We start from the raw sequence: 26,419 nt of genomic DNA, 5'->3' as shown, positions 1-26,419 counted from the left end.
ATGTGCAATTAAAATGGTCACATTACTACAGCACTAAGCTTAAGACAAGAAATGCGAACACACCACAGAAAGCCTGAGTAAATTAGCACCATAACACGTTTTGTTTCTGCATAATGACTTTTTTATTGTTAGATAAGAACTGCTAAAACGTTAATAGCATGTTAAAAAACAGAGTAAGACTAGATTGCCTTTGTAAATATTTCTGCAGTTTACTCCCACTTCTTCCAGTTGATGGCTTTTCTTTTTCCTTAGACTATCATAAAATGCTAAAATTTTCTTAGACACAAGCAGCAAGAGCTACCAAAGGATTTCAAGTGGTACTACTGAATACAAGCACACAGAACCTAACACATGCATGTACAATCTAATAAACTGAATGTCTGACAGATATCTACAGTCCAGTTGATTAGTTAAATACAACAAGTTGCTCTCCGTTAAGTGCTTGACAAACTTCTCCTTAACAAAAGCTGGAGTAGTTCTTCACTCCCCAAGAGAAGTTGCTTTCAAAAGTACTTTTGTTATAATAAACCTGGAGGACATATTTGGATTAAAACAGCTGGCATTTTTTTTTTTAATTTTTATTTTTTTTAGTTATGGACACTGAATTGCTCTTAATTCCGGGGGGGGGGGGGGGGGGGGGGGGGGATAAAAAAAAATCTGTAAAGTAATAGCCCTGAAGAACATATGGAATGAAATGTAGAATACATGAAAAAAAACCATAACCAGTTACAGACTTCAGTGTCACCAAGACATCTGGGATAGTGAAAACTTCAAGAACTAGAAAGAAGGTGCTAAATGAGAGGTGTCCCTAAACAGAGCAACAACTTTCTGGCAAATAAACCAAAATTCCTGTCCAGTGTTGTGAACAAGTTGAGGGTACTTTAAGCCCACACAAATTTTGTATCTGAATACACATGCTTTTGTCTATTCAGATTAAAAGTGATAGCAACGAATAATTTCTCCTGGAAAAAGAATATTTGAGTAGTTCGCAGACCGAAAGCCAGCTGAATTTATGACCCAAACGTAAGAAGTCTCAGATGTACAAAGTGGTTGGAGTGTTACCTTTTCCCAGTTAACTGTAAAATGTAAAGTAGTTCAACCTGAAGCGTAACAACACAATTTCACTTAGGGATACTGCGTTATGAATGTATGACTCCACAAAATCCAAAGCCTAAATAGAGACTATAATCATACAAGTAATGGACATGCAATTACAGTGATTTACATACACTACCCTGAAAGCAGAGAAGCATTAATGCTGTAATTACTACTAATCTCGGAAGTTAAAGACTGACAACTACGAGGGTCAAGAAACACCCTCACAAGGCAAGCCACCTCCCTCACCATTTATTTTGAAGTGGCTTGACTATCTTAAGTACCTCGGTCATCCTTGGTATTCTAGCAGAGATGTTCTTTATGCAAGCTGAGAACCTCACGTATTTCTAAGGAACTGTATCTTTTTTGTTTGGTGTGTGGTGTGTCCCGTCCCCCCCCAGAAGTGTTCATCAATAGCTTTCAAGTGTCCGAACCTCAAATCTCTTGTGGTACTTGTCTGGAGTACTTGCCATCAAACCAAGATCATCTCTACTTTTAAGGTTTGAAAGGTTGATTTCAGTATGACAGAAAATAGAAGGTGGCTAAGAAGCTGACCTGAGTAGACCATAATTTTTGTGCAGAGAATGCATGCACACCTGCAGACCAACTCTGACATGCCCTGAGAAGTCATTTATCCTCAGCCACATGCCAGGGACTATCTGGCTACAGTTCTTTCAGTTACGTTCATGGTGACTTCTACATCACCTTCCACTTCAACTAAACAATAACCCCTGACTTCCAACTGCTAAAGTTAACTGACATATTTGAAGACAGTGCCATTAGGTAAAAGTTTCCATAGTTGAGCAACTCAGGTGCTCCACTCCCCAATGACCATGGGGAGGCCATGGTTATTCAGAAGCTACTCCTTACAATTATTCCAAAACTGGTATCTGGAGCTATTCACTGAGCAACTCCCCCTCCCTCCCCAAACAAACAAAACCCCCACAAAACCAAACCCAACACCAAACGCCCCCTCAATCAAAACAAAACAAAACACCCCATACACACCCCCCCACCTCTCTTTGCTAGCCACCATTTATACAATTTTCACAGAATTTGTTTCTAACCAGTAGCACGAGTATAATCTTAAGACTCTTTATTCAATCCAAACACTTACTCCTATCAGTAATCATACTTTAAATGAGTACTGTTTCTGGTCTCCTACTGGAATAGGAGCACAGAGTTTTTCAAAATCACAAAGAATTTCAGTCTTACATTTGGATTTGATGTCCAGCAATTGCTGACACAGATTTACACAAACAAATATTGTAATGGCATATTTTATGCCTAAATCTGCATTATTTATCCTTCTGTCCTTTTTGTGAGATGGAAAAATACATGAGAAAAAATATCAAAAGAAGGTAGGTACTATGATAGCAAGGTAAGCCTCTGGGCCTGAGGGATCAGCCTTTTGCCTTGTTGAGGTTTTTCAGGGTTTCCTTCCTTCCAATCCCAGGATAACTGTTGGATCAACTTACATAAACAACCCACAGAGATGCAAACTCTACCCCTTCTATTTTAATAGTATTGATACAGGAGTAACTGTTCAGTTTAAAATCTCCAACATCATCTTAGACTGTGGCCTTGCCACATAAACTTGCTGATGAGTATAAAACATGTTTCTTTCCACAGTAGAATTGATACCGGCTGTGCTTTTATTATCAGACTAAATATACCAGTATCTCACTCTGTGAAAGGCAGCACTTTCAGTCCATATCTCAGTTTGAACAGCCAAGGAAAGACCAGGTATTCAGCTACCAACTGCCTTAGCAGAACACAGATGATTGGCTGTAAAAGCTAAAATTTAAACAGACAACTTTGTATGAAAGCCGATTCCTTGGAAGCTTCAGGTATGTCTTCAACCGTTCTTACTGTGAGTTAAAGGTAAAGGAGCTCACTGCAAACGAACTGTTCACACTGGTAACTGCCCTCCCTCTGTCCTTGCTTGCTTCTGAGCCAGGATGTAGCATCATTCTGCACCCAGGACAGACTATAGCACCCTGAGAAACCACCATCTTTTTTTTTTTTTTTTTTTAAGGTACAGCATAGCTAAAGAACTAAAACACAGTTATATTCTAACAAATCAAGATTTTTCCTGTCTTCATATTAAAACAAATTTTGTCTGGTTTAAGCAAATTAGAAATAGAGAAAGTAAAAATAAATCAGAAAAAACTGAAGTTCAGTTTTGAAGTGCCTGAACATATGTTCAATACTGCATGACACATGAATATTTTTTGCATTGTAGGACTGCAGAGAACTTACTGTTCTCTGGATAACATTTTTTATGTTCCTTCAGATATAAAATTTACATTTTTAGTTTTGTATTGTAATTGTGGCATCACTTGGCATTGATGATTGATCCATCCCCATCTTTTTCACAGAAGCCCATTTTTCTATGGCAACAGTGTAATTTAATAGTTGCTGAACAGAGGACAAAAGGCAAGGCAGGGTAAGTAGGTGACCCAGAGATGTCACACAAAATAGCCGTTTCCTAGCACAGATTGGAAGTGAAATAAAACTAGAAGTTTAACATTTTTAGGTCGTACCCTGACAGGAAGAACAGTTGATACAATTTCTACCACAAAAAACAATTTGTGGTCAGTAAAACTCACTACGTTACATCATTTTGAAAGCAGAAAACAAGAGACATGGTTGATAGCTTGCATACGGAAGATAAAATTCATCTCAGTTGTATGAGCACTTTCTTGCTCACATATAAAGGCTCAGCAGAGGTACCAGTTTTGCTCAGCTGACAGATCCCTATTTCATTAAAAGAAAAATAGCTCTTTTTTTCCTTTGAAACTGTCAGATACCCATAGCTACCAGTCTACGTACACACACGTCAGTTCCTCTCATCTTAAATGGGCAGCCAGATTTTTTTCATACAGAAATACGAAGAGATTTAAGTCAAAGAATACACAGACCACCATACAGAGGAGAAGGAGCATGTGCAAAAACAAGATCATAGAAAAAGAAAAAAGGACTAAAAATCACATGCTAAAAGTAACTGCTCCCTTAAGACACTGGTGTAGAGCAAAAGTCTGAGCACTTAAGCTGACTCCTGCTTGCGAGTAGACAATACATCTTATGAAACAAGTCTGCAAACCTACTGAAGGGCTAAGGTTTTTAATGATATGGAAAGACAACATTTAACTGTGAACTAGGGTGCTACCCAGAACGTATCATCAAGTATATTGACAACATGGTCCCTTCTGCTGGTCAAAAGCCTGTATTAGCGTATTTCATATTTGACGTCCATTGGAAAAGCAAGCAGCATTAAAGCTTTAGTGAAGCTTTGTAACTTGCACTATATAGTTGTACTTCAACATGGGGAGTCCAGTATCTTGCTAAGTTTTCTTAGACATTTCAGTTGATAGTACCATGGCAGCTTTTTTTCCAAGAATAATCAGGGTTCAGTATCTTGAGTAAGAGAAATGGAAATTGCCAGACAATAAGGCAGAGGGACTGCAAAGCATGGGAAAAAGGACATAATCTGTCGAAACATGGATTTACCAGAATTAGCACTTTTTCCAAAAGATCAAGTCCTTAAAACAAGAAGAACATGAGACAATCAGAGAAAACTAGAAAGAAGATTACAAAAGCTTGTCTAACATTTGATAAAATTCCATTTAAAATATTTACCTTATTTTGAAATGGTTAAATTACTATCCTAATCCTAAGCAAGGAGTACTTTTCTGGGTTAAAGAACTTAATTTTTATTGCATTTCTATTATTTGACAGACTTATTACAGTTTTCACTGATTTTATTGAAATCATGATGACAATAATTAACACTACTTAGAGATGACACTCTCCTAGTTAACAGTATTCTATCCTAATACATGATCTTGGAAATAAGGGGGTGGCGCAGGGAAGAAATCTTCCAACTCATGCATGGAAAAGTTTAATTAAAGCTATTACTTCTAGAAGCACTTAAAAATAAACTTGAGGAATACAAGAAAGTACTATAATTATATACAATACATTTTATACTATAACTAGCAACCCTGGGAGTGGGAGTTTGGCTGCAGATAACTCAAAGCAGGCAAGATATTGTTGTATGCATACATTAGACTAGAAAATACATAAAACATACTGCTGTTTATATTGTTTTATTTGGAACATTATTGATCCCGTTTAAGCATTTCTTTTGGCAAAAGAAATGCTTAAAACAAGAAAAACGACCACAGCAATCAAAGCCACAGCAACACTCATGCAAAAACAGAGTGCTTGTATTAGACACAAGAGAGCATGATACATAAACATTTTAAGTGGCACAGAAGAGGAAAAAATGTCCGCTCTTTATCGCACTAATGAAGATAAAATGATGCACATGTAAGTGATGTGAAGTATCATAAAAGAACGCAGACTTACTCCAAAAGAATTGAGCTGTAAGTTTAAGGTCATTCTCTAATTACCATGTGTTATACCTGTAAACATTCCTACAGAGTAGTTAAATTTTTTTTTTTTTTTTTTTGAAACACTTAACACATTTCCTGTCAGAAACAGAACACGGAAGATTAGATGGACTTTCAGCCTGATCTACAGCAACAAAGCCCACAATTCCCAAACAAGTCCTGATCAATTAAAAATATTTTACAGGTACTCCGTAAGGATTACAAGAAAACACTTATTCCAACCAGCTATTACCATAGTAAAGTTGTTTTGTTCAGGCCAGTTAGAAGGAGCTGAGTGGATGCACAAGGGAAGTTGCCAATCTCAAGCAGTACCTGCACAGCAGACTGAAATTCCAAAGCATGACCCCTGTCTGCATCGGCTGCCTTCATGCAGCACCATGATGCTCAGTAGCAGTCCAGGCATTCAGGAGAGGGGGGGAAATGAGAACCAGCTGTAATTACTGGCTATGTTCACTCCTTTGCTTTCAAGGAACTGAGCTGCTGCCAGAAATACCTTTTGGCTGGTCTTCAGATAACAGAAGCTTGTAATTGGAAATGACAAATTGGTAATTTTCATTTCCCTGCATTTGGAGAAACTGCACTGTTCCTAACTGCTGCTGTTTCCCATTTGGTAATGCACTTGAAAAAGACTGGCACCCAAAATATGAGAACTACTTCCCTATACATTGACAGAAAATAAGGTTTAAAAACAATGCTTAAAATCATGCATATGTGGCACATTTGCACATTTTCTACCTCAAATTCAAAAGCAAGCTGCGTTTTACTTTACTTTCAAGCAGTTCAAGTTTTTGAACATTCAGGTACTCGAGTGGTTTTATTTAAAGAAGTTTTATTTCCAGCAAACAAGTCCTGGTTAGTAGTGAACATTCAAGCTTTATGTTTTCAATAAAGCAAGAGCTTCTATGCTGATCTGCAGTCTGGATCTAGCTGTAACCCCACTTAAGATAAAGTTTTTTCACCTATGACAGCTTGTGTATGAAACTAGTCTTAATCATGATACAGAAGTGGGGAGGGGGGAGGCAGGAGCAAGATGTCAGAAGTCATTATGTAGAAAGGTACACAACATTTAAAATTTTAGGTTCCTACATAAAGAAATCTCTTGGCTAAATTTTCATTCAAATGAGTGGCTTTTCATTGGATTATGAGTCTTTTAAAGCAATAGATTCCATTTAATGAAAAAATAAAATTAAGGGCTGTTAGAATCAAGTGAGTCATTATCAGACTAATTAAACAGTAGGGGGGGAAAAAAAAAGCCACCACCCAAAAACCCCCACAGCTTAAGAGAGCCTGAAAGGAATGAGAGAAGCACAAGCTTGTCAGTCCTGAAGTGAAGCTCAAAACAGGTGCTTCACTACACTAATCCCCTCTGAAAGCTGCAGTCGTTGGGGAATCCAGTGCTGAAGGCTATTGCTGGTGGCAGCTATCTCCTAACTACAAGATTACATTGTGGTTTTGAGGATAGAGAAATTATGTAATGACATTTAACTGTCAAAGATTTAAGATGGGACATTTTAAGGACTGACTGGTAATGAAGTAGAAAAAAAGCCTGCTGTTGTTTTATACTATTCGGCATAATTTTTACATACTAAACAACCCGAGGCACTGAAATTACTTCCAATAACATCTTTTCCAGGTGTACATCATAAGTCTAATGATAATACAAGTAGGTCAACATTGAATAATCTGTGCACCTAATTATCTAATGATTTTTCAAAAGCGGACCAACACCACCCTGCACCTAAGCTCCTGTTTTACAAAGAGTTTTATCAAAAGTCAACTATTTGCTTAGAAACCATAGGAAATTTTAAAAATCCTTGAGAATATATTTGTAATAATATTTAAGAGAAATAAGATAGACTACCTTAAAATGTTTAAAAATAGAAAGTGAAGAGTGAAAGTGATAACTGTATAAATACTTTAAAGGCAGTGTACCATAAAGAGAAAACCAGGAACACTTATACAGGAAATGACAAGTGAAACAAGCTGAAATGGGCTTCAGCTAATGAAATAAAAATTCCACCTGAAAATTAGGGAGAAAAATGACAGGGAGGATAATCAAATAGACATTGGAAGAAAAAACTGTCTTAACAACGGAAGAGAGAAACCAAACAGATAAAGAATTCTCAGTAGAGCTTTTTGGCGTACATACAGTTAATACGACAGCAAACACCATTTTTAAACACAAAGCACTTACTAGAAACCTGAGAAATCCTTAATTTCCTAGCTGTTACAGTGTCATGGGGTGCTAGGGGTTTGTTTTGGGGTTTTTTTGTTTGTTTGGTGGGGGGTTTTTTTTTTTGGTGTTTTTTTTTTTTTTTTTTAATTCCCTGAAAAAAATCCTACTTTCCAATTCAGTGCATAGTTCTCCTCATTTTTTCGCATAAGCAATGCTTCCTTAGCCTGTGAAATTTAGGTACCTCGTGTGATGTGACACATGTAAAAGAAACGGTCAAGCATGATAGCAACAATGTTTTAGGAAGAAGAAAAAGAAATAATTTTAAAGCTAGGTCAGTAACTTACTTCGCAGCCGATGCCGGCCATGTCAAATGCTAACAACAATTATTTCAAATGCTAACAGCAATTACCAGCAGTTCCCTGCTAGGAAATAAAAACTACAGGAAGGAAAGTTTTGACTCAAATATAGCAGAAAGCCAATTATGCTCATTTCAAAATGTACTAAAATATGTGCTTTCAACATATTTTAAGAAGATTAAAGATATACTATCCCTGCAGGTTCTGTTGGGAATGAAGTCTTTCAGAATTTTCCATTTAACTAAAAAAAAAAAAAAAATCATTCCTGCACAATCCAACATTATTTTCCTCATACCATATCTGTCTGAAAACATGCACATTTCCTTCAAACAGATATCTTCAGTCTCACATAGGAATTCTAGTAAGAACAGAAACTACCTATTAGCAACAGTGTCCCCGATTAGCTGCCACAAAAGCTGACATTCTGGTGATAATTTGCACCAAAATTTCCACCCGTCACACAGCAGGAGTGGAGAATTTCATTATGTAATACATTTAAATTGGAGCCTCCAACAAATCTGTAAATTTACAGGGCACAAGCAAGTTGCTTGGCTTTATTAGCTATGAATCCAAGACTGACCCACTGCTGCATGTCCAGAAACCCTGGACATGTTTAGACATCTCACTCCCAGCACATTTCCCAAAATATTAATTATTTTATTTACAATTTTCTTTTTAAACAGAAGATTTAGATGTGCAGTGAAAACAATTTACTGTAATTTCTTTCATTTAAAAATAAGCTTTAGGATTCTTTATCCCTTAAGCTACATTAATGAGTACTGAGTTTTCAAATAAGAGGCAGTCAGAAAAGTTACACAGTGAAGTATATACTCAAAATTTTACTCTAGAGAGGATGTGTTTATTCTGATTCAAAGCTCAGTAAGATCTTAATTTCCTACTGGGACAGGAACAACACAGAAGTTTTTATAGCATGCAAATAACTAACAGACAGTCCTCAAAAAACCCTATGCATCAATTTTTGGATTTTAAGATACTTTATATAGAAGAAGATTAGATGTAACAGGAGCTAAAGATATAAAAATATTCTGGGAACAGGTTAGAAGGAAGATTTGAGTGTTAAGACTAGTTACAGTTTGTTTGGAAAAATATTTTTTTGGGAGAACAAAAACAAACCAACTTATTACACCCCAAGGACAGACAACACACTTTTCCCTTCAATTATTTATGAGATTTCAACCTTTGATCAATTTTGTTAAAGTTTTCTTTCCAATGTGGCTTGAATGAACATAGGACACCTTTGAAACACCATTGACTTTGTTATGCTTTCACTTTAAATACAAAAACAATATGACAATTCAGTTCTAGAGGCTGTGTGAAGACACACAGCTGGTAGCTTTAATCCAAAAATGCAAATTAAAAGCCTTCCATAAAACTCCTCAAAATGAAAAAGTGTTTCAACTTAGTAGACTGCTACAAACAACTAGAAAAGTCCCAAATGAATAATTTTTTTACTTCGTTTTTACATCTTTCACATTTCATGTATCAGTTTTTCTTTGTGTAACTTATAAAGAACATATTCACTTCATAAAAATTCAGATCCTTATCAGTAACAAGAGCAATTATGAAAATTGACATAAAACTGTCACTTCCACTACTGATAACAATCCAGAGTCAGATCCCACACCTAATTTTAACTGCATTTGAAAAAGAAAACTTAATTGGCAAATTATAGCAGAAATGATGTTGCATGATTTGTATGTGCATTAAGTGGAATTGATTAAAAGGGCTGTGGATGTGGCTTTAAAACATCATGCACTCAGAGCATCATTTAACTCAGTTTTGTCACTTGAGACACAAGCATGCAGGCAGAAGCCAAGCACCAGCTCTGTTAGGCTGACAAGACTGTACTTTCACTTGTATAGGGTGTTTACCTTGGGCATAAAGGTTAGAATGTAAAAGCCACCACCACCAGAGGAACATCTTGTCTGCATATGATGCAAATATTCCTGTATCTATTAAGTACTGCTGGCGCTCACTTAATCTGTGTGGTTTACAATGCAGTTTCAGTAGCTAACAGTATTTGATAGCACATGGAGAGAATTCGCTGACTCTACAGAAGTTGAAATTAATTATTAAAAGCTTTGAACAGAAATGGGAATAAAAATTTTCCTCAGAAACAGATGACACTAAATTTTAATCTTAAAATGTATTTCATAGCAACAACCACAAACCAGAAGATTTTTGATGTATGAATAAAAATTGAAGAAAATATGCATTTATGCCGATATAATTTTGCTTCCTTGAAAGGGCACACAAGTTACATCATGAGTCAGTAAATGTAACTTAAAATTCCAGCTGACTACCTTCCTATAATTTCACGGAATTTTCAGCTCAACAAAAAGTCCCCTCCAGAGACATTTTACAGTCATACCTTGAGAGATGTTAAGTGCAGTGAACATTTAACATCCTCATTGTTTCCAGCAGCAGAACTTACACATACACCCTTCATACGGGCAAAGGATCTATACAAAGGTAAAAATAACCCTAAGTGAAGTAAGAGGAATAACAGAATGACAGAGTACACAGAGAAAAAGCTGTAACAAGGTAAAATACATTCTCTGATACAAAGTGATGCACAGTAAGTGAAGAGTTAATAAACATGTCACCATGTTAAATACAGCAGGAGTGATAACTAAGCAACCTCCTTTAAATCTGTTCTTGGTCAAGTATTAAAAACACTCCCCATGAGCTGCTTCAGTATATACCATTAAAAAAAACCAGTCTATGTCTGGCTGTGTACTGTGGCTACGTCTGGATGTCCTTCAAAAAAATCTAGCAAAATCGTACAAGAGGCAATAGGAGTAACACAGTCATTTGTACCAATATCAGTCCTTTGACAAGTCCTTTGATAATTATCTAATACTAACTGATGAAAATCTTAAGTAAACACTTCACAATCCTATAGATAAGAGAGGCCTAGGTTCATTAAGAACAGAACTGCTGCTTGTTCTTAAGGAAGATGGTCTTGTTTCTCCTTTTTGAGGCAACACTTTTAGAAAGGAACAGTGCATGGGTTTCAAAGCTAACAATTCAGTGTACAACTGGTTAAGCAATGTTAAAGAGCAGCAGCGGCTGAGAACTTGCTATGAGGATATAAGAAACTTTTGGCAAGATGGATGACCATGAACTCCAGGAGTCAAGCTGAGTATCAGTGGAGTCTGGGTGGCCTGGTAGGAAGGCACAGGTATCAGCCCAAACACACAGCTGGTTCTCAGCCCTTCAGATTATCAAATTATAATTGCTCACATGGGAGAAAAGGGAAGAACAAGCATCTCCTTTAAATCTCAGCCGAGGTTTATCCATTTGATCCAAAACCAACAACAACTATGACCCACAAGCAGGACAGAAGAAGCGTGCTGGACACAGGAAAACCCGTTTTTTGGATTACCAGGGGTGAAAAGAAGTTTTGAAGGTCTTTTGCACAGGAATATTTCCACAAAACTAGAAACAAACCTCCAATTTTAGACGTAGCTGTAATTTTTTAATTTAAATTCACTGAAAGAGAATTAGTACGATTCATCACAGTGATGGAAGCATCTCTGAAGAAAATGATCAAGATGTCTACTCTATGTACCTTTCTTCCCAGGAAGATTTTACTCTCACAACAAAAAGTCACCATACCTTAAATGTTTACTAAATTTAAATGCACTGAAGGATTAAAGGAAATTAATATTTAAATAAACATACATGCTCAGACCAGTTAAATTCATATCCTTAAAAACACCTACTTATGTGGAAAATGCAAGATGTGCGTGAAGGTGAGGATTATCATTACACAGAAAATAGAGAAGGAATAAGACAGATTAATTTCCACTGCAGTATGGACTAACAGCAAAAAAACAGTAGCATGAAAGGTGACTTTCTGAGATTTTTAGGTATGCTTTCATAATCAGCATAGGCCAGTTTCAGACTATAATAAAACATTAATACCCCAAAAAAGGCAAACTGAACACATGTAACAGAAATTATGCTTGAAATTTATCAAGTTCTCTGAAAGTGTTAGAAAGTTGGTAAATCACAATTATCCCTGGATTTTTAGACTTTTAACATAATGTTTTTATAATGCAGGAAGATTACCAGAAACATGTTGTAAGGAGCTGTGGTAGAAATTACACTGTTCAACATTTTCGTAAACACCACAGAAGATGAACAGCGAGGTCACACAGTTTGTTAATACAGTATTCATTGTCAGTTTAAAGCTTGTTAAAAAGAGCTACAGAAGAATCTCATGATACTGAGCAAATGAAATTCATTCTATTAGATCTTTCCAAAAGCTGATAAATGTAAAGAAATGCAAGTGAAATAGCTGACTGTGTACATTTAGGAGTTCTAGCTTATTCAGGAGATACTTTTAGAGTTATGGATGTTCTGTAAAACACACATACCTGCCACAATTTTTTTTTACTATTGCTAAGCTGCTAACAGAATATTAAGAAATGAGCAAAACATCCTTTTAGTGTGCCAATATTTTTAATACTGCATGTGGTTCCAGTCACCCATCTTTAACAGTTTGCAAAACCATGATAAGAATAATTTAAAACGCTGTAACACCAAAAATTGAGGGTTAACACAGAGGCAAAAGTACTACTAATAGGCATGGTGGCACCAAACATATTAAAAAGTCTGCCTTAGTAACTGAAGGGAAAAGCAGCAAAAAAAAAAGTTTACAATAAGAATATTGTTCTTCAAATTTTAAAAAGTACATTAAAATTGATATTGTAGTATTTTTAAGTGACAGTAAAGGCCAGTAATTTTTAGGTCCCATATACAACAAAGAATGACAGAATCATAGAATAATTTTCACCAGAAGGGACTGGCTCATTTCTGCTAGCCTAGTTCCCCACTCAAAGCAGGGTGAGCTAGATAAACCCGGCTGCTCATGGCACTGTCCAGTTAAGTTTTAAGTATCCCCAAGCACAGAGACTTCACAGCCCCTTTTGGAATCTTGTTCCAGTGTTTAACCACTTTCACAGAGAGAATTTTTTCTCCTTGTATACCATTGCAATCTCCTGTGTTGCAACTCATATCAGTCACTTCTCACTCAATCACTGTGGACCTCTGAAGAGCCTAGCTCTGTCCTCTATACCCTCCCATCAGCTACTTGAAGACAAGATCTTTCCTTAGCCTTCCCTTCCTCAGGCCAAACAAACCCAGTTCTTTCAGCCTCCTTTTGTACATCATGAGATTGATGGCTACTGTTCTGCATGCGGAATTTGGTCTGTATTACTTCTGAAGTATGAGCTTTGGCCTCTGCTTCCCATTTAATTACAAAAGGGATATTTTTTTTTTTTTTAGCTCAGAAACAATTCCTGCAAAAAAACAGCCTTCATGATTTTTAGCAAGTATGGTTAGACAAAAGTATCTTCAGGTCAATTATTTTTCAAGAAAAATAAACACATGCTGGGTTCTTTCTAAAATGAAAGTGCTGAGCTTTTCTCCTTTAAGAAATAAATTGCATACTTCAGGTTTGAATGCAATATGCAGCTCACTTAAGTTGTTTCCTATGTTTACACATTGTCAAAAGGGACTTGACCTTTCACAGCCAAGTATGAAAATACAAAGTAAGTGGAAATGCACCTTGCAATAGCTAGATAGCACTTGGTCGCCTTAAGAACCTGCCAGTAGTTCATGGTGATCAGGTAACCTTTCAGCTCCAGATCAAAGGTGGCCCAAGCTCAGGGAAAACGCCACCGACAGGTGCTTGATGCTATGTTGGTACCTAACCCAGCACAACTCCTTCCCACACAACTTTCAGTATGTCTTGCAAAACATCTTGAAAATCATTTTTGCAAAGCATGAACAGACATTACCAATCCTAGCCAGTCAGCAACTAAGCCACTAAAGTAACTTCTATATTCTACTAATTCTGCCATTGCAGATCAGAGCACACTTTTACCTGTATTTTGTTCAACTATCTGTGTCTTGAGTTCATAAAAACACTGGCATTTGGGCTACTTCTATGGTATTGATAAAACAGTATTAAGGGATTTTTTCTTAACAGCATTGAACTGTATTCCTAATGAAAAATGTGTGCCCCTCCCTGCCAATGAAAGCCCCGCCTACAGAATGAATTACAATTATTTTCTACCTGCAACTGCACTCTGTATTACAGCTACAGTTTTCAGCAAGACAACTCACAACAGTAGACATAAACTGGTAACTGAAGTCTAGTGACAAATGTTTACTGTTTGTCCTAATCCATGCTGCTTTTACAGCTGCTTTCTTTGCTTGAAGTGCTGAGATAGAAATCAAAAGATCCTGATTCCTTCCCCCAGGCCTCATCTCATTTATGTGGATCCTCCTGTCAGGGCCTTGAGTGCACTTCCATCACCCTAGGGGTTTAGCTGCCAGAAGGGCTCCACAAGGAGAAAGACGCATCTTGGAAACACCATCCAGCTCTGCTTCTCTCCTTGTTGCAAAAAATCTTAAATTCATAATACCTAGTAACCCTCTTCTCTGGACTGTCCTAATGGCATCTTCATAGCTAGTGACCTGTCTATGCACAAAAGATCCTAAAGGAGTTCCCCATGCAGATATCCCACGACCAGTTGCTTTGGCTACACCATTTGTTTCAGAGTGAACTACAAGCTCAAGTCTCTCTCCAGGATTACAAACCACAGTAGTTAGGCCACAGCCATAATGGCTGCTCAAACTGAAATTGTGATTTTCTTGGAAGCTCTGGATCATTTCAATACAAGGTAAGTTTTCAGTTCACCATGATAACCAGTGACAAGCAGCTCAGTTGACCACTATGCACTATCTTTGTACTCCAGAAAGATCAATGCAGCAGTAGCAAAACTCAGATCTCCTGGAAAGCCTGTTGCAGGTGGAATGACCAAGGGCTCACTACCCTAGCAGGCCAAACACTCTCACTGAGCCAGCGCTTTCAGCACAAGCAAATAACATACAGTAATGGCTCCATGCCACCTGCATTCAGTGTGGATTAGGCTCTTTTGGTGCTTGGTATTTTCCAACAACAGGTCCAAAGTCATCTTCTGCAGACCCGATTTCTACACATTGGTCTTGAACAACTGCCAACAGTCTCTGGTTGTGACAAAGGGCATAGTCTCCCAGTACCTGAATGAAGAAAGGAAAGTAGGTGTACTGACAGTGATCAGGGTCAGGCAACAGTCCAGTGGTGGCTGAACAAGTCCACAGTGAAGAGGCACACCAAGCCAGGTAGTCAACACATCAGGATCCAGATCAGCGAGTTAGGTGGCTGGACAACCACATAGCTGCAACCTAGCTGAAGCAACAACCAAGGCCAAGGGCCTGAGCTTAAAGACAACTCCTGAGTGAAAGGGGAACCCCAACAAGACTTCTCACAGCTCTTTCCACAGCAGTCTGACTCAAGATTACACAGCTGCACCATATCCAAGATGACCTTGAGCACTGACAGCCAAATGAACTGCAGAGGACAGTGTATTTGGAGCCCTGACACCTCCTATCCTACAAATACCTACTGCTCCTCTGTATTGGTGATGGTGCAGATATCAGGGACAGCAACAGCAGTCAATGAAATTCTGACACCCTTATTTCCTATTCACAAGACTCATAACATAATTTTAAAAAACCACTTGCATCTATTTTTCCAACTGTGTTGTTTCAGCAAAGCTGTAAGTAGCCCAGACAATAAAGCTGTCTGCAGTTCAGGAGGGGCAGGAAGAAGGGGAGCAAGCTCCCATCCCATGCCGGATCAGAAGATTTCCTTTCTATTCTGCAAACATTACATACTCCATATGATCTAGGTACAGAAAGTGCTTTAGAAGTAACTTTAAAAGCAACATTGCAATTTTTATTTTCAAAAAAGTCCTGATAGTGTATACCACAAGGCTTCACGGATTTTTTAAAAATTAAGGCCAAATATGGTAGCTACAATATAAGGGTAAAATAAAATACAATACATCATCTCAAATTTTAGTTTAAAGATTATAGGAAATTGGTGATAAAGCAGTATCTTCTCTATTACAAGAAACTACATCTACTAGAAACAACTGAGGGGCTTGTGCCTCCCCTCCCTTTTAACCTGTAAGTTTTAGCTCTTATAGCTGCAAAGAGGAGTACTTCTACTAGAAATTTAATCCCATACAGCAACAGATGACATAAAAGGACAACTTTAAAAGTAGCATGGATTGGGACAAACAGTAAACATCTGTCATTAGGCTTCAGAGTTACCAGTTCATTTTTAACTGCTAATAATTTTGCATGTATTGCTCTGACAGGCTTCATTTTGGAGGTCCATCAGCACTGGTAACATCAGAGCAGCTAGTGAGATGAGGTACACACAAAAAAACAAAAGCAATTTCTGTATACATATATGTATGGAAGAGATGTTTTTCCTCTCCCAGCATCAAGAAACCCTCTGGGCTGTAATACCAGAGATCCATCCAATTTCCTATCACCTGAAAAATGCAAAACAATCTCCCAGTTATTCCTTAATCACTTATAAGAAGTTTACTCTCATCACCCATTAAAAAAAAAAAAAAAAAAAAAAGAAAAAAAAAACCACACCACACCAAACCACGAAACCCCTTAAACACTACTTTACTACTGTATTATCCAGTGCACCAAAAGTTTAGGTCTTAGGAAAGTAAATTTCAGAATAGTTTCTTAAAATCTGTTGCTTCCACAATTATGTATTTGATTGGAGCAACAACAGGGATAATAAATTCACTGACAAGAACCTTGTTATCATATTGAGACAAAGGATTATTAAGGTTCATCATGATAACGTTTCCTCATTCTGATTCCAACCTTTGTTTGTTTCCCTGACTTGCACCTTTAAAAGATGGTTCTTCTCCCCTTCCAAAAGGCAGCATCCATTAGAGAATTAAGGCGATTTGGGCAGAGTGAAAAGCAAAGGCCTGCCTACAGGTCAGGCAGTTGCATTTATATTCCCTTGACAAGTACTGTCCCTATTCTAACTCAATGGAATTTTATTGCATTTCCCCCCCACTCACACACCAAAATTAGAGTCTTCTAGAATACATCCAGTCCCACTTCAGACAGAGAGGATATGGCTCTTTTAAAAGGTAAAGAGCAATCATGAATTCTTAATATATGAAGGCCAGTGCTACTGCTTAAAGGAGCAGGCTCCTGAACACTTGGGGTTTTTTAAACTTTCAAAGCAAAATTTTTTCAGTCTATGGAATATTAACAAAAAAATACTCTTTTCAGTACTAACAGCTAGCCTATGCCAGTGAAAGCTGAGAAGCAAAGGTAACTGAGAACTGTATCAGCTGTGTTTCTTGCATATAAATGCCATTGTTCAAGGTGTGCCGATCCCAGCTAATACATGTTCTGCTTTCATAAGTTCTAAACCAAAACCACCTTAAGGCAGACAATAAAAAAAAAAAAAGCGCTTTGGTTTGTTAACAGCCAGCTAAAGATATACACAGAAACCCCCCACAGCAATGCAAAATTTTACTAACTGCAAAAATACCGAACAAGAGATACACACTCAGTATTAAGCAAAAGTGTCATACCAACATGTATTTTCCCAGTGAATTATATAAAATGTAGATTCGCAATGCACTAATTCTATAAACCCAAAGGAACATATTCTGTGAAGAAATTTAACATCCAAAACTGCACAAAGCCACAGGCACATAAGAGCTCACTTGTTAAAGCCAAACCACATCTCTTCTAGGAAATGCCTTCTGAATACATAAAGGATATTTTCATAACAAATGTCACATCTCTTCCCCCCCTTCCTCCCCAACAACACTCCCAATTCTTTTACAAGCTGCAGTGGGTTTTAAAGGAGCTCTATCTGAACGATTCACACAAAAAAGGCTTTGAAGCACACCAAACGTTTGCCCTTATTCTACGGAAACTGTACAGCGATAACTTGGCTCTTCCCTCCCCCCACTCAGTACCTTTCTGGGGTAGTGACTTCACATCCTTTGACATCAGCACGGCTTGAAAGGGGGATGGGAGAGTTACGGCAGAAGGCAGTAAAACCTGCTTTTAACTATGCATGCAATGCCTCTACGAATTCTTAAATCTTTCCAAAACGCATTTAATGGCACACGGGTTTCGATCTCCCCCGGTTTTCCTGCGGCTGTAACAGACCGAAAGGGACTGGGCTACAAAGGACTTCCTGCTCCCCTCACCGCAGCACCACAATAGCCATTTATTAGCTCGCCAGAGGGTCGCGATTCACTCGCACACGCACAATAACTCACCTCTAATATGCAAAAGGGCCACGGGCTGGAACGGCCCATTGGAATTGGCTGCGTCAACCACCATCCTGCTGCCAGCTCTGTTACATGTCAACATCTAGGCTCCAGCAGACAAGGCAATGTATTCCTTAAGGCAAGAAACCAGCCTCCATTTTAGTTTAAAAAAAGACAGAAACTGAAGCGCTCTGCAGCTGGAGGGAACTGGCTAGTTAGTGATGTCAGCGGGCGGGAGCAGCCCCATTGGCTAACGGCAGCAACTTAAAATGACACTGAGGAGGCCGCGAATGAGCGGGGGCTGGTGCGGGGCTGTCACCGCGCTCCTGCGCCGGCCCCGCGCCTCCCGCCGCCGCCCGCCGGGCCGGGCCGGGCCCCAGCAGAAGCGGGGCTTGGAAGCCGCAGCCTGAGGAGATGACGGGTCTTCCGCCCTTGTTTTCTTTAAAGCAGGATGGTCTTACTGCTGCTCTATTTCCCCCGCAGATAACACTCAGTGCGCACCTGCTAGAAAGAGCGCATGCCTTTTTTTTTTCTCCCCTTCCTTCCTGAAAAAGCCAAAAGCTTCATCTTTCCTTCAGTGAGGTTGCCAAGAACTGCCAAACTGCAGTTCAACTTAACCACGGAAAAACACAGCATTACAAGAAACACCTGCAACTTTACCTTTCAAGAGCCATATTAAAAGGTGATTCACAGTAAGAATTATTATTAGTAGTGATTTGTAAGTATAAAACCTTATAAAGCAGTCCTGTGAACTATTTTATGTCTTGTTGCTAATATGTATATATTTTTATTCATAACATACATACGACATTCAGGAGATTAAAATCTCGTTTCATGCTCATCTGAATATTCCTTTCAATCTAGAAATGGACCTATCTTAAGTTTAGTGTAATGTTGGTAAACTTGGATATTGCAAACCTCAGGTTTTCCTTTCTAGAAAGTTCAGTCATGATTAATAATAATAAATGGTTACTTAAAACCTGAAGTATTGCAGCAGTAAGAACCAATATATAGGCATATGGAAACAGTTTTGCTGCATAATCCCAGAAATACAAAAAAAGCACAGCATAACAATTTATAAACTTTTTAGTTAGTCAAACTACTTAAGGTATTTGGAACAAAACTGTAAGCAACTTTTTCTTCATCTATGCGACTTGCACATGTATTTTTACAGTGAGCTATCTGAAGGACCATTTTGTCTCCTGGCTACCTCACCTCTGGGAGTAAAGGTCAGAGAAACAGGCAATGTTATACTTGTACCATCTCCAAATCTGTGCTTCTCCTCAAATACTATTTGCACCAATATGACACCTTTAAATATCTAATTACTTGATTTATGACACTGTCCTAACTTATATCTGCTCAAAAAAGGAGTACAACAAAAAAAGAGGAAGAGACTTTTCCATTAGGTAATTTGCTGATGAAAGTTTGGAACAAAAACAAATTATAGGACATATGCATACCTGGTTAGAAAAATTATATCACACTACAATAATACACTGTCAAAGGTGAGTTAGAGCTGTACTGAATATTATTGAATTGGATGAAGGGAAAAGACTAACTGGGATATAAAAAAGAGGGATATTACCCATAAGACACATGAAGAAATAAATTGGATTTACTGATCAAGATTCACTGAAATGGCCCAATTTGAAGTAGTACCTCCTGGATGTCACAGCTGAAGAAGGATGTAAAGCTGACAAGAATGCCCAAAGACAACCAATCTAGAAAATATTACTTAAAAAAAAATAAAGCTGCTCTGTTTGGTGTGGTGTGGGTTGTTGGGTTTTTTTGGTTGGTTTGGTTTTTGTTTTGGTTTGGTTTTCTGATAGAAAGGACTAGACTGAGACTATCCAAGTATTTAAAAAAGTAATTATGGAGATGAAGGGAATTAGTTTTTCTACATTCACTACGGACAGTAAATTCTTCCTACATCAAAGAAGATTAGGTTAGATATTAAATGAAATCCTCTCACAATAAGCATAGTGAAACAAGAGACTGCAAACTTCCTAATAATTTAAAAAATGGCCAAACATAATGAGTGATATAAATGTAGTTGATCCTGCTTTTGAAAACATCAAAATGGACTACATGAGCTTCTGATGCCTTTTTAAACCTTTTCCCTAAGACTGCAGAGATTCAAATTATTTGTCCTTCCAGTCTAGGCAAAACCGGGGAAAGTGTATTCTCAAAAATGTCAGGTTTTATATCCTTATGTCCCTTGGGTATACCTTAGATGTGGAGTTTTAGTCTTACAAAACAAAAAGCTACCATAGACATATGCCTTTAACAAAACTAGATTTAAAAACAAACCCAAGGCTGACCTCAAACAAAGTTTTCTACAAGATCTTGATGGATGAAGGAGAAAACTGAAGAACAACTCAGATAATTTTTTGCAGTATTTTCATATGCAGAATTTTGTAAGCAAATTCTGTTTCTTTTCCCCATCTAAAGTACAATTAGACTGTTCTATAGTGATAAGCCACAGTGTGAAGCAGCAAAAATTAGGTTTCAAATTCCAGTTTATCTGGTTACCACATCTTTAAGATGCAGCTGCTCTATCTGTCCTCCTCTCTACTCATGTCTTTGCTTTAATGGTCAACTGCTGCTTCTGTCTCTTTGAAACTCCCTGCAAAGATTAAAATGGGTATGAAGACTGCTGGTACAATGGCACACAACTACTGTACTGGAACACATCAGAACAAAAAGGGAATGTTATTTAGTTACAGTGCCATTTCCTATTTTATACATAAGCATGGCTTGAATAGTTGGAGGTTCATTAGCAAATTTTAGGTAATGGTTTGAGTCAACCCTCCTACATTGTCCTTCACTAAAGAGAGTGTGACATTTGCTGCGCTAGCAGTAATATTGGCAGAACACTAAGTCACATTCAAGTAAGTTTTCTCTTGCAAGATACACATATCCTGTTCACATTTCTTCCTCTTTGCAGGACTGTTTTACATCTGAGGCCAGTACTTAGCAAACTACCATGAAACTGGTTCAAACAGCCATAATTCAGTATATTTCTGGTGTGCTTCCTGACAGGACACTAGTGGAGTTGAAGAACTTTAATCTTTATAAGACCTTTTGCTCGTTAACAAAATCTGGTACCTTCTCACCAGTTGTACAGATTGAGAGATACATTCTGCTCAGGAGGCTTGTATACCTTCCCTTCGTTTCAGCCTTAAAATACTTGATTTGCCAAAGGAAAACATTTACTTAAGTTGAATTATTTTGAGCAACTTCATTTGGGGAAAAAAATTGCAAAGAAAATTGTGTTAGGAATTGATTTACTAATGGGAAGGGAAAGAGTATTAGTGCAAGTGGAATGGAGCTAATGAATATCAATGGGAGGAGGAAGAGGTTACTTGAACAAATTTATGAAGACACTTCTGTTGCAAGAGAATCAAAAGCCTTATTAACTTTGGCTACCCATTTTTAGTACTAAATTAATGTAAAAACCATATTGACAATATAGTAAAACTGTAGCTATTACAGGTTTCCTCTGAACCCTGCTCATTGCTTCTAACTTCCTGATGATGGGAATGAAGGAAAATCCTGTAAAGTTCTCAGGATATAATTAAATATGTTACATTTAGGATCCAGCACTATAGCTGGTGAATTCTCTTTACACTGGGAGGCTATGTCGTATTTCTTTCAAAACAAACACTCCATCTGGCTTGCGATTTAAAAAACAACCAATGCCACACCCCACCCCCAACAACAAATTCACCTGCCCAAAGGTGAATTTTACTTCCATTCTGAACTAGCTACTATTCTAACTGATAGTGACAGAATCAACAACATAAGATATAGAAGTTCATCCAATTTTAATTTACATGAAGACACCTTGGGACAAAGTTGGTTACCTCTCAGACTATATGAGGAGTTTTCTTTTTTGGATTGGGGGAAGAGGGGGCTATTTAGTCTGAACTCTCAGGTAACTAAAGGCATAATTCCACAACTGCTGAAGTTGCTATTCCTCAGTGACCTAAGCCAGCCTAGCTTCAGACTGCTTCAGTCCCCTTCCTGCATTCCCCTTTGCTTTATTTTGTTCTCATCTGCTTTAGCAGTCATCAGACCCACAGCTGAGTTAGTTTAGTCCACCAACAGAAGAGAAGGCCACTTACTTTGTTGTTAGGTTGGTTTTCTGTTAACTTAGACTGTGTTCCATGGCAGCCCAAGCTGAACTAAGTCTGTATGAGCTACTGCTGCAATCCCACCTCTTCTGAGGCACATGTGCACAACCATCCAAAATTGCTGTACGAGGCCTTTGTGCAGCTGCATGGTTGAACCAGATTAGGAAACTGAGCAAAGTTAAAAGGAGAAGGAAAAGGGTTAGTTTGAGCCATGCTGATTCCATTATCTGGTTCACCAGACAGCCACCCAAAAAAGGGACAGGCATGAACATGACTCACTGAATCACAGAATACCAGGTTGGAAGGGACTCAAGGATCATCTGGTCCAAACTTTCATGGCAAAAGCATGGTCTTGACAAGACGGCCCAGCACCCTGTCCAGCCAAATGTTAAAAGTGCCCAATGCTGGGGAATCCACCACTTCCCTGGGGAGATTATTCCAATGGCTGATTGTTCTCATTGTGAAAAATTTTCCTCCTGTGTCCAATCAGAATCCCCCCAGGACTAACTTGTACCCATTACCTCTAGTCTTTTCCATGTGACTCCTTGTAAAAAGGGAGTCTCCACCTTCTTTGTAGCCACCCTTTAAATACTGGAACATGGTGATAATGTCTCCCCTAAGCTTTCTTTTCTCAAGGCTGAGCAAACCCAGTTCTCTCAGCCTTTCCTCATATGGCAGGCTTTCCAGTCCTTTGACCATCTTTGCGGCCCTTCTCTGGACCCTCTCCAGCCTGTCCACATCTTTTTTGTGGAGCAGGAACCAAAACTGAACACAGTATTCCAGGTGTGGCCTGAGAAGCGCTGAGTAGAGTGTGATAATGAGTTCTTTACCTCTGCTGCTGATGTTCTTGTTGATGCACCCAGCATCCTGTTGGCTTGCTTTGCCGCAGCAGCACACTGTTCACTCATATTGAGCTTGTTGTCCACCAGGACCCCCAGGTCCCTTTCCACAGAGCTGTTCCCCAGCCGGATAGATCCCAGCCTGCACTGCACTGCTCGATTATGTTTTCCCAGGTGCAAGACCTTACATTTGTCCTTGTTGAACTTCATAAGGTTCTTGTTAGCCCACTCTTCCAGCCTATCCAGGTCTCCTGCAGGGTGGCTCTCCCTTCCAAAGTGTCCACTTCCCCACTCAGTTCGGTATCATCGGCAAACATACTGGTAGGACCAACATAATTTACTTTTTTTCCCTCCAATTATAGCCTAAGCAAAACTTACCATTCTCACAAATTATGTCAGGCTATAGAAAATAAGGGTCTCTTCACAACCCTGAACAATGAGTTACTCGAGGACAATAACTTTGTTTTAGGGGAGAAAAGGCACTGGATACTACACATTCTGAAGGAGAAATCACAGCAATAGGAAGGATACTGGGCTTCTCCTACAAGGTTCTGACTCAATTCCAAAGGACAGCCAAGAGGAAGTTCTTCAAGGAAACAGAGGCAGTAAACACCATGTTAGTACCTGGCTATCAAAAGAAATACACGGATAAGAAAAAAAATCCTTAGCTGGATAAATGAAACACGTATGGACTATCATTTGGCTTCCTTAAAGAATTCCTAAGACTGAAGCATGGCAAAAGATAGTATTCTACCTTCCATGTTGAGAAATTGATAATATTTACTCCTTCTAGTACAGGAAAAACTGATTAGAAGTGGAATTGGCAAACATCTGCCTGTGATTGGATTTGTCTCTATCTGGATTTCCTAATATTTGCATGGTCACTGTAGCACACACAGGCTCAACAGTACCAAGTTTTCCTTCAGCCAATATTGTATATTCAAAAGGTTTTGTAAGTGGGGGTGGGGACAGAAATCAGTAGATATCTGTTGAGTTCAGAATGCTGTACAAGACAAAAAAACCATTAGTTACCTTAAAAGAAATATATGTTAAGAATAGCATCTCATACAAAAACATATTTCCCAGGGCAGATTGCAGAAGCTCGTTTCAAGTCCTGGCACACTATTTCCACCAAGCCCAGTATAAAACCTAACATGTATACCACCAAACTCACTCCTGTCTGTGGCCTTATTACATAGGTCACACATCATTTTCAAGAAATGAAGCATAAAAAGTTACATTTAAGAGTAAAAACTTGAGAGCATGCTAGTTATCCAGCAAACACTGACTTATATTTACATGCATAAATATTGCATTCAATGTTTGATCGGTAGAGATCTTACGAAGGGAGTTTAGTGCAGCAGCAAAAATGTTTAGGTCTGATTATAATGAAAACCTGTGCAATGGAACAAAATGTTCTTTTTGTAAATAAGGGCATAATGAAAGACATTTTAAGAGAGATCTAAACTCTGAAGAGACAGGTTAGAATCTAGAAAATAAGACAATACCACATTTTAAATCTTATTTTTATGGATTCTATCCAAGCTTCAGTGGAAACAAGTTTGGTAGGAAATGCTGCCAGTGACAGATGTAGAGCATTCTTCTAACACTTTCAGCTGCTGACTAATGAGTAGGTGTTTGATAGGGCAGTTGAAATGAAAAATGGCTCATTAATCCTAGCCTATGATTTCATGTAAAGCTAGCTAAAGAAAAAAAAATTTCACACACTCAAGCAAAGTATTTTTCTCTATAACCTTTTTTTGGTAGTTATTCACTCACTACCTACCATGTTTCTTAATCTTTAAAATGTTACAAAGTAATTCAGACTGGATAATTGCCAAATACTGTAGTATTAATGATTTGATAATCATTAAATATTAAAATAATTACTCATTTGATAGGTCCTATTTTCCTATATGAACACCAAACAATTGCCAGTTTTTGCTTTAAGAAATTTATATGCTTACCACACATATATTTTAATAATTCTTCTAAACATTTAGAAGAAAATTAAATACAGGAAAGTCTGTTTATGCAACACTATGATAATGTTTTAAAGATCAAAGTTCAAAAACAAAGTTACTAAATTAACATGGCAAAAAGCCTCCACAGTTCTTTCACATGATACAATACATACACTCACTGACACCCAACCATACTGATGTAGGAAAGAGCAAGCTTCTGCAGTATTTTCCTATATGGACTTTTTGTTTCAATAAATTCAATAAAATATTAGGCTGCCAAAAATACTATAAAAGCGTGAACGCAGCCAGGACCAGAAGGATAGCACTTAGCATACTGAGTTAGTCCAATGCAGTTCGTGTACAAGGGAGAACAACATCATCTGTTTCACAAAGCTGCATTCATCGATGTTTTGCATGAGAATTAATTTGTTTTGCCTTTTAAATGCATTACATCTTTGGGCAAATTATCTTTTATAGTACCATTATCTTGTTTAATCTGCCATCTTATTTTGTATAAAATACTTTTAGCTAAACAGTGATGCTACCACCTTGCAGCTGGACAAAATTCCTTAATTGCCATGTACGCACACAAGAAGCACAATTAAACTGGAAAGGCCGAAGTACTGCACCCTTGTTCTCTACCTAATTCACATTGGCAGGAGCAGGTTTCTGCGATGAAAGTGACATTAAACATTGAGATCTCCAGTCTCAACAGCTTATAAGAAAAGTGCTCTTCAAAACCCCGAAGTAGTCCCTTACTGCTATGATTCCCATAAATTCAATTATATTGCATATATCCAGTGAGTCTCTTTTGTATCACGAAAATAGATGGTAATTTTAAATGAACAGGTAACACACTCTGCTTGAGTTTGAACTTACCCTGATCTAAGTTTGTGGAAATTGCCAACATATATGGTTGAATTTCTCTGCAGCACAGAGGACAATACTTTGCTTTATAATTTGCTTTTTAATTTACCTTGGTAACAGTTTTGCTTACTTATCTGTACTCTACAGTTGAAAGAAACACACAACCACCTTCTATTTCTGACCTCTTGAGAAATTCTCACTTTCTTCTCCTTCCTCATGGTTACAACAGTTTTATCAATGAAAATTTGGTCCAATTGTTTTTATAAGTATCAGCATCTTAAACTGGAATCACCTCTTCTGCAATCTTAATTCATCACACTTTAATATTGTACAGACAATGAAAACAGAGCTATCTCCTAGGCAGCC

The 26,419-nt window shown here is 37.9% G+C and overlaps 1 protein-coding gene across 3 annotated transcripts in view; it reads right to left on the bottom strand.

Moving 5' to 3' along the window:
* PPP2R5C (protein phosphatase 2 regulatory subunit B'gamma) overlaps positions 1–26,419 on the bottom strand; it is an 84,535-nt gene that overhangs the window by 34,594 nt on the left and 23,522 nt on the right. The window contains exon 1 of one of the 3 annotated variants that reach the window (XM_075503596.1): positions 18,254–18,474. The exons of the other annotated variants lie outside the window; for them this stretch is intronic. Coding sequence (XP_075359711.1) covers positions 18,254–18,347 — 94 coding nt within the window. The 5' untranslated portion in view covers positions 18,348–18,474. Of the gene's footprint in view, positions 1–18,253; positions 18,475–26,419 lie in introns of those variants that run through there. 3 annotated transcript variants of the gene reach the window in all.

The sequence above is a fragment of the Mycteria americana genome, chromosome 5 (assembly GCF_035582795.1).
Source record: "Mycteria americana isolate JAX WOST 10 ecotype Jacksonville Zoo and Gardens chromosome 5, USCA_MyAme_1.0, whole genome shotgun sequence".
Lineage (NCBI taxonomy): Eukaryota > Metazoa > Chordata > Aves > Ciconiiformes > Ciconiidae > Mycteria > Mycteria americana.
The sequence above is the reverse complement of the archived record's forward strand: the minus strand, read 5'-3'. Positions and strand labels throughout refer to the sequence as shown.